General features: G+C 50.8%; 1 protein-coding gene across 1 annotated transcript; it reads right to left on the bottom strand.

The window, feature by feature from the left end:
- Nucleotides 1-5,498: 5,498 nt before the first annotated feature.
- Nucleotides 5,499-5,936, bottom strand: LOC101619105 (ribonuclease pancreatic-like). The gene has a single exon (XM_004694544.1). It carries the CDS (start codon nt 5,934-5,936, stop codon nt 5,499-5,501), a length of 438 nt encoding a protein of 145 aa, XP_004694601.1.
- Between the last annotated feature and the right edge of the window lie 2,834 nt (nt 5,937-8,770).

Below are 8,770 nucleotides of genomic sequence, written 5' to 3'. Positions count from 1 at the left end.
AGCAGCAGTGCATGCTCTCGCGCGGCACGGCCCATGGCGCCCCCTGCCGGCCAGGTAGCGGCTGCGCCTCTGCAGGAGAAGGAAGTGGAGCCCTGGTCACAGCAGCAACTCAGCAGGATCAGGATTGGAGGTCGGGATCAAACTAGCGGAGAAAGCGTCAGTCTAAGGCACAGCAAGTCTTCTCGAAATAGATGTTCGCTCACGCGCACCCCTCACTCAGCCAACCGACCCAAGGCTGCTGCCCAGGTAAGTGGACATGTGCTGACAGGAAGTGACGCTCAGCAGAGTTTTGTCTGGTTTTGTCCTTTGCCCTCCGTCCCCCTTCTCCCCACACGGTCATAGCAGTTATCTGGAGACAGAGAGGGTGGGGAGAGAGGTGCCAGCTGTGCCCATGGAGGGTTTGCCAGTTCAGTAGAAGAAGAAGAAGCGGGAGTGCCTGAGCCAGGGAGAGAAGGTAGCCTCTATTTTAGCCTAGGTGACCAGGTCCTGGCCACTTCCTGCCCACCCTCCGCTCCCACTCCCCAGTTTGAAAATGGGCTTGTGGCAGTTTAGCTACATTACAGTTTGACCTGAGGATAAGGGTTATGTAGAGGAACTAAAGATAGAACAAAACCCCTAAACCCTTGTGGAGATCAGATAGAGAACATATCTCACAACATCATATTCTTCCCTCCAGGTAGGGTTGACAGAATTCAGTTAAGCAGTGGGCTATCAGCTGGTATTACAGAGAAAGGCTGCTGTGGGGAAGCCCCTCACATGTCTGGTGTCACTACGTTAGGAGGATGGGAGTAGTGTGAGGAGGAGGAGCGGTGTGGAGACTGGTCTTTCCAACTACATTCTAGAAAATGAATTTTGGGATCATTTGTTGAAATTCCCTTAAATGAACTTGGGCTGTGGCCTTGGAATTGGAGATGTTTTTAAAATCCCAGGTGACTGTAACAGGCAGCCCAGATTGGGTCAGGGAGACAAATTCCAGTCTGGGACTCAGACCTGAGACTTGTCTGGTGCTGCCTGGGCAGTGAGGGCTTCACATGCTTAAGGGAAGAGAGGAAGGAGTGGGGGGTTTGGGGGAACAGCATTGAGTAGGAACAGGGGAGACCACACTCACTCTACATATCAACTGTTACTTCAGAAAGAAGTTGCTGCCTCTGGGCTGCTAGACTGTGCAGAGGGCCTTGTCCTCAGGCTGTGCTAGCAGAGGCTTAAACAGCAGGAGAAAAGACAACCAGAGCTTGACAATGCTGAACTGGCACCTCAAAAGGCAATGGGAACTGGGTGAAGAAGACGGGCCTTCCCCCTCTCTCATCAGTGCTCTTGCTTCAGGGTAACTCTTGGGTCAGGGCAAAGGGCACTTGGCAACCAACAAAAAAAGAAGAGAGTGGCTATGAGATCGTGCAGGATACAGTGATATTGCAGGGTGGTTCACAGCAATCCAGACTCAATCAATCAATAAGAAAAATCTCAAATAAGCAATCTTCCTTACATTGGAAGGAACCAGAAAAAGATGGAATGAATCCAAAAAGAAGGAAACAATAAAAACAGAGCATAAATAAATAAAATAGAAACAAAAGATGGTACAAGAATTCAATGAAACCGAGAGTTGTTGTTTTTTTTTTTTAAAGGACAAATAAATGGACGACCTCTGCTCAGCTCAGTAAGAGAAAGCCTTAAGGAAAAGTCAGAAATGAAAGCGGTAGAGTCACAACAGATACTGCAGAAATACACAGGATCATGTGAAACACTAGGGACATCATTATGCGACAAATAGACCATGAAGGAAAAACGGACACCTTTTTAGAAACCTACAACTTCCAAGACTGAGCCAGGACAGAACAGACAGCTTGACAGACCTCACCAATACAGAACTGAGTCAGTAACCAACTGGTACTTTGTATTAGGAAAGTCATGGAATCAACCCAAATGCCCAAAAGCAGATGACTGGATTAAAAAGATGTGGTACATTTACACAATTGAATATTACTCAGCAATCCAAAAAGATAAACTCATGCCTTTCACAGCAACATGGGTGGAGATGGAAGGGAGCATGCTTAATGAAATAAGCCAGAAAGAAAAAGAAAAATACCAGATGGTTTCACTCATAGCAGGAGTATAAAGGATGGGACTGGGGGGGAGAAACAATAAACAACTATATACCAGAGACATTTTATGGGAGTGGAGTGGGGAATGGGATCAGAATGGGGGGGGGAGGTGCAGGTGTGGAGAGCAAGGGACTATGGCAAAGGCACAAGGGTGATTTAGTGGTAGGAAGCCTACAGGGATTACAAGTGAGATGGAAAAAGGCACAAAAAGATGTAAAAATAAACTGTTGTAAAATTTAAAAAAAATAAATAAATAAAGAGCAGTAGCAGGGGCCCTATGCCCATGTCACAGGATGTCACCTCTCTGGAAGAGGTGGCGGGGTATTGTCCTGGCCAAGAGAACGGGCTCCCTTGTCCCCGCCCCTCCCCCATGCGCCAAGTCTCAGAGCCTTAGCTGAGTCTCCCAGCAGGCCCTGAGCTGCCCGCAGGGCCAGGGGGAGAGCAAGGAGCAAGGCCATGGCTATGGGTGGTGTGAGAGGACAACATGGGAGGGCACCTCATGTCCTCGGGTTGGTAGTTTGGGGAACGTCCTGGGGGCAGGACACTGGCAGCTCCTTCCTGAGCCTCAACCAAACTGTTGATTATTTTTTTCTCCTTCCACAAAGTGCTTTGGACTCTTTCTCTGGCTTGCCTTAGAACTTGGCCTGTTTGCCCTGATATTTGTCGACAGGGATTTGGGTAATTTCAAGTTAAATTGGGAATAGCTCTCCTCTTCTGTGCATTAATTTTTTTATATAAAAATCATTAGATCATTGCCCTCCCTGGTGGTTAAAAGGCACAGCACTATGAAGCTACCACAGCTACTGCAGCATGAGTTCAATCCCTGGCCCGGGAGCTGACCCACATGGCACAGCAGACCACTCCTGACCCACCAGCTGCTCCCCTCAGCAGTGTGTTTCAGTACATCTACCTGTTCTGCTTACCGCTCTGTCTCTTGTGAATCATCTCACACCCCACATATGTGATCTGTACCCCAGTTCTGTATGCACAAATAAATAAATCTTTAAAAAATCATTGGATCAGATCATATTTGCTTTGAAGCAGATACATATTTGAACAAGTCACCATTCAACTTAAGATTTAACTCCGAGACAGGTGAACGACCCTGATATGTGGGCGCTGATCCAGCATGTCCAGAATTTCTGCTTTGCCCCTAGAGTGAGCTGACCCCTCCAGCACAGGTGCCCTCTCCCCTCCCCCCAGGGTCACCAACTCAGGGCACGTCCAACCACCACCCCCAGGAGTCTCTGGTGTCCAAAGCTGCTCCCTCGTCCTCCACTTCTGGATTCCAAGATGGAGGCCGCCAGTGAGGCCAAGGTGAGGACCAGAAAGAGCAAGTGCGGTGAGACCTACATGGAGCCCCAATCCAGGTGAGCCTGCTTTACAGGGAGGGGAGGGAGGACTTTGGGGAGAGAATAAATGAAATAAAAGTAATTCTGGCTAAGAACTTAATATATGTAGACCCTGGAGGTTCCTTTACACATCCACACCCCAACGTACAACATCCCACACCCTAAATACAGACCAGATCGCCATCCCACACCAGGGACACAGCCCCTCTCACCTGCTGGTCTTCTCTTCACACAGATGCCCTAGGGCCATGATTCCAATACTAAATAGGAAAAGCACAGTTGCAACATTTAGCATTAATAAGACAAAGACAGAGCTGGGCTTGCTGGAGGAATGACCTGCCTAGAGCCAGGGGCCACTGACACAGGCTCAGGGAATGATGAGGCAATGGCAGCTGAGTTGGTCACCCAGTGCCTGGAGAAGGGCTGCCAGGAGGGAGCAGAGAGCACAGCCCACAGGCTGGGAGCACGGGGAGCAGCCCAGACTCACAGCCAGGGAAGGGGGAGCCATGGGAGTTTGCTTCTGGGGCCCAGCAGCAGGAGGGGCAGTGCTGGGAGCCAGGAGCCCTGGCTGTGCAGAGACGAGTCGCGGGCAGGGCCGGTCACTGACCCGTCTGAGGCTAGAGCGGCTCCTGTGTCAAGCAGGGGTGACAGCAGACCAGGGGTGTCAGGGGTGGCACAGGCACCTCCCCCAACCTAGCACCCTCCTCAGAGGCAGCTGCTCAAGCACCTCCCTCCTGAGACGTTTATCTGAGGCCTGTGGGCAGAGGCTGCCAATGGGGGCAGGTGCACGAGCTGGAACCCACCTTCCCCCTCTGATGGTCCCACAGCCCCTCTCATGCCTTGAGTTAAAGAAAGACATCCCAGGGCCCTCCCTGGTGGCGCAGCGTGTTAAAGCATTGCACTAAGAAGCTGAAGCCACTTCCGCATGAGTTCAATTCCCGCCTGCCCCGGAGGTGACCACATGGCGCGGCAGACCTCTCCTGACCCGCCCGCTGCTCCCCTCAGCAGTGTGCTTTGTCGATCTGCCTTTTCTGCTCCCCACTCTGTCTCTGGTGAATCCTCTCACCCTCCGCATCTCTGGCCTGTACCCCAGTTCTGTATAAATAAATAAATCTTTAAAAAAAAAAAAAAAGACATCCCAGTCTCTGACTTGGTACCAGCTCACTCAAACATAAAGGACAATGTCCCAGACAGGATCTCATGATCTCATTTAAAAATGTTAACAGTGGCCCTCCCTGGTGGCGCAGCGGGTTAAAGCGCAGCACTGAGAATCTGAAGCCACTTCCGCATGAGTTCGATTCCCGCCTGCTGCCTGCCCCGGAGGAGACCACATGGCGTGGCAGACCTCTCCTGGCCCGCCCGCTGCTCCCCTCAGCAGTGTACTTCGTCGATCTGCCTGTTCTGCTCCCCACTCTGTCTCTGGTGAAGCCTCTCACCGTCCCTGAGCCTCTGGCCTGTACCCCAGTTCTGTATGAATAAATAAATAAATCTTTAAAAAAAAAAAATGTTAACAGTTCCCTCATGAGATGAGTTTCCAACACCACATATGATTCTCAGCACAGGGTCACCCCTCTCTTGATATACATTACTAACCACACACCCCCACCTGGGCACCCACATCCCACAGCTTCCTTCTGTCTTCAACAGCCCAATCTTAAAATTTCCTCCTGGCTTCAAGGAATCTCTAGGGGAAAAGTCTCTGAGGTCCCTGAAGGCCCAGCTAGAGGAGCAGGCACCTGACTCCTCCCCGTGCTGCTCACAGGGCGCCCAGATCCCCGGTCTCAGCCACGCAGAGAAGCATCACACAGACATCCCCAGATGGGGCAGCTTCAGGATGCAAATGCTTTTTATTGAAAGAAGCAGTGAGGAGGTTATCATGGGTGGTCCATATACTGTGGACCACACACCAAGGCCCTGGTACAAGCTTCACGCGGAGATGCTGGGTGGGAATGTCAGGAACCAGCTTGAGTTTTCCCATCAGGGTCAAGAGGAAGAACCCAGAGAGTAGGAACCACAAGCACAGGGCTGGCAGAGGGAGGGGTCATCTCTATCCAGCATCAGCTGGAGACGAACAAGAACAGTCAAAGTGGACAGGCATAAGCGGGTTCCCAGCACAGCCAATGATGATGAATGCCTTCCTGTTGATAGTCTGGTATTCAGGGGGGTGTCTGCTTTTCAAATTACACTCCGTGATGCTCATTTTCCTCTTACTCTCATAGCAGTTATTCTTTCCGTTTCTGCAGAAGTTTCTCTCATGGCAGACAGCCTGGATAGCCTCAAGGGACTCGTGCACAAAGGTGTTGAACGGCTTATTTAAAAGTTTCCGTTCCTGCATGATCTTGTTGCAGTAGTTGTCGGAGAAAGGGCCATCCCTGTGATCTATGTGATTTTTCTTGAACCTCTGGGCAGCAGGAGTCTGGGACCTCACCATCACCAGCGGTCCCAGAACCAGCAGGGAGAACAGGACGAGGGTCTTCAAAGCCATGGTGGCCTCGCTTCCCAGATCACAGGAGGCTGTGCAAGGAGAGAAGAAGAAAACCACCCCTTAGGAAAGGACCCCACTCCCACCCCTGTGGTCCCCATTACAGGTTCCCCTAGGTCAGCAGGACAGTCACCTCTTCCTGAGACCTGCCAAGTTTTCAGGTGCATATTCTCTTCTCAAGTGCATATCACGCTGCTGGCCAGAGGGAAACTTTGGTGGGTGATGCCAAAGTGACCCAACTCAGGCAGGCCTGTCTGTGCTACTGAGGTGCTGTGATGTGAAATACAGGTGTACCCAGGGCTCAGCTGCCTCCTTAGAGGACCCTGTCACACACATCCTGGCTGCCTTGACACTGAGGACCAGGCTGACGGGCCCTGCTGTCCCCTGCCCAAGGGACACTCTGCCCAGGCTGACGGGCCCTGCTGTCCCCTGCCCAAGGGACACTCTGCCCAGGGGCTGACACTGGCCTCAGGGAGACGCCGTGTGCTCCCCAGGGAGATACCTGCCTTTCCACCCCGGGGCAGCTCCTGTCCAACCCCACGGGGTCCCTTTGCAGCTGCCAGCTCTACCCGCCCGGCCCTGCCTGGCCCAAGCTGCCTCAGCGCTGGCCTCTCCCCTCCTGCTCTTCCTCTCCACCCTCAACAGAAGCAGCTCAGAGACCCCCAGTGGGCACTCACCTGGGCGTCTAGCTTGGTCTCTGGGAGAGAGAGGAGGCCAGTTTCTGCAACTCCAGGTCCCTGGGGTGCAGACTTATAGAGACTACAAAGGGGTGTGGCTTCAGGAATATGGGAGGAGCCTCACAGGAGCTCGCTAGTCCTCATCAGTCCAGAGAAAAGGGAGGATGCTCTGAGAAGGGGGACTTTGTCCAGGCTTCCCCCGGCTGGGAGAGGCCCCTCTTCCCATGTGGAGTCAGCTGTTTGCTGGTCACCACAATACCTGATGCCTCAACTCCAACTACTCCTGATTTCTGTTTGGAGGCGACTTGCAAGGAATGGCCCTTGGAGTTTAACAAGGGGCATGTGACCTGTGATCTCAGGGCAGGGAGGGTAGAAGCCCTCTCTCTGCCCAGCACCTGAGCTGCCTGGGCTGGAACCCACATCTGCCAGTAGTAGTTTTCCTGGAGACAGAGGGAATGGAAAGAGGGGTGTCCTGTTCCTAGTTAGAGAAGAAGAGTGGGGGACCTGCCCGAACCAGGAAGAGAAAGAAGCCTCTCTTTAACCTGTATCTTTAAAGAAGCCTCTGTTTAGTCATCCCTGTGCTGGCCACTTCCTGCCCACCTGCAACCCCACTCAGAGGCTTGAAAATGAGTATGTGGCAGGTTTATCTGCAGTGACAATTTGTCCTCTGGTTAAGGGTTATGTCAAGGAACTAAGGATAGAACAAACCCTAAATCCCTTTTGGAGAAAAAATAGACAGCATCATATATCTTCCAAATGAGGAAGAGTTTGTTTTATTTATTTATTTTTTTTACTTTCTACTAAGTGACAATTTAAATATTCCTGACATAAATATTATATATATATATATTCCTCCCCTCTCTGGGAATAATAGTCTCCATCTAAATTCTAATGTGGCACCCTAAAAACAGGACAAATTACAGAATTTATTCCCTCTTCCTCAGTTACTTCATCTCTATGATGGGCTTTTAGATTTGTGATTAGGACAAAATAAAGCAAAACACAGCAGCTACAGTAGTGCTAGAAAACATCATAAATTGAACTCTGAGTTGTTGAACTCTGTTAAAAATCTCCATGAGAAGTGGGTTGAAACAGCAGTGCCTCCCTTTCCTGGGGTGCAGTGGGTTGAAGCACAGCACTGTGAATCTGTCCAGGCTGCTTCAGCACAAGTTCGATTCCTGGCCAGAGAGTTGACCACAGGGCGCGGCAGACCTCTCCTGATGGTGAGCCCACTGCTCCCCTCAGCAGGGTACTTCGTCCATCAGCCTGTTCTGCTAACCACGTTGTACTGGTGAAGCCTCTCACAGCCCCTGCATCTCTGGTCTATACCCCAGTTCTGTATGCACAAATAAATAACTCTTACAAATGAACAAAATAACAGCAATGCCCTTGGTCTTGGAGATTCTGTCTACACTGGATGCAGCCTGGACACCACCACACTTCCTTTGCTGATAACCTGAGCTGTTACTACCAGGGACTTCTGATGCTCTGGGTAGAGGAGAGAGACCTGCTGGGAACAACAAGATGATTTCAATGGATTTTTTTTTTTTTAATTTTGAGGTGATACCCAAGAGATCGATGAAGTCAACATCACTTCTTATGTACTAATATTTGGACACTCCTGGGCCCAGGACCGCTAGGGTATGAGCTTTATAAAAGACCCAAGAGCAAGGATTCCCCATCAGAAGCACAGACCAGGCCATGATACGACCCAGGACTGGAGGATAACACAGCAATGACAGCCGCATCTCCTCAGCTGTTTGCTCTGCTGGCCCTGGGCATCAGACCTGTTAGTTCTGTGGTGTCATATAAGGTGTTTAGCATTCACTGGGAGGGAAGAGGTGGACTGGGGGAAGGGGATCTGGGCAGGCTTCACAGCAAAGACTATGTTGGGAGGGGCTGTTAATGATAAATAATTTTTCATCAAGGAGTAGAGAGGACAATTCAGACCTCTCCTGTTTTGCCACAGCTCCCCTCAGCAGTGGATGTCAGTAAATCCCCCTGGTTTCCTCCTGCTTTGTCTCAGGTGACTCTGACCGATACCAAACACCGCCTCCGTTTCCAAACTCAATAAATGGAAACAAGTCTAGGAAAAGCAAAGTGGTTGAATTTCTTGACAGAAGAGGAGGCAGCAGACTCCTGTCTGAAAGACCATGTCCT

This window comes from Condylura cristata, unplaced genomic scaffold (assembly GCF_000260355.1).
Source record: "Condylura cristata isolate star-nosed mole 26May11 unplaced genomic scaffold, ConCri1.0 scaffold00045, whole genome shotgun sequence".
In the NCBI taxonomy this organism is placed as follows: domain Eukaryota; kingdom Metazoa; phylum Chordata; class Mammalia; order Eulipotyphla; family Talpidae; genus Condylura; species Condylura cristata.
Note: the sequence above shows the minus strand (reverse complement) of the source record. Positions and strands in the feature narration are given on the sequence as shown.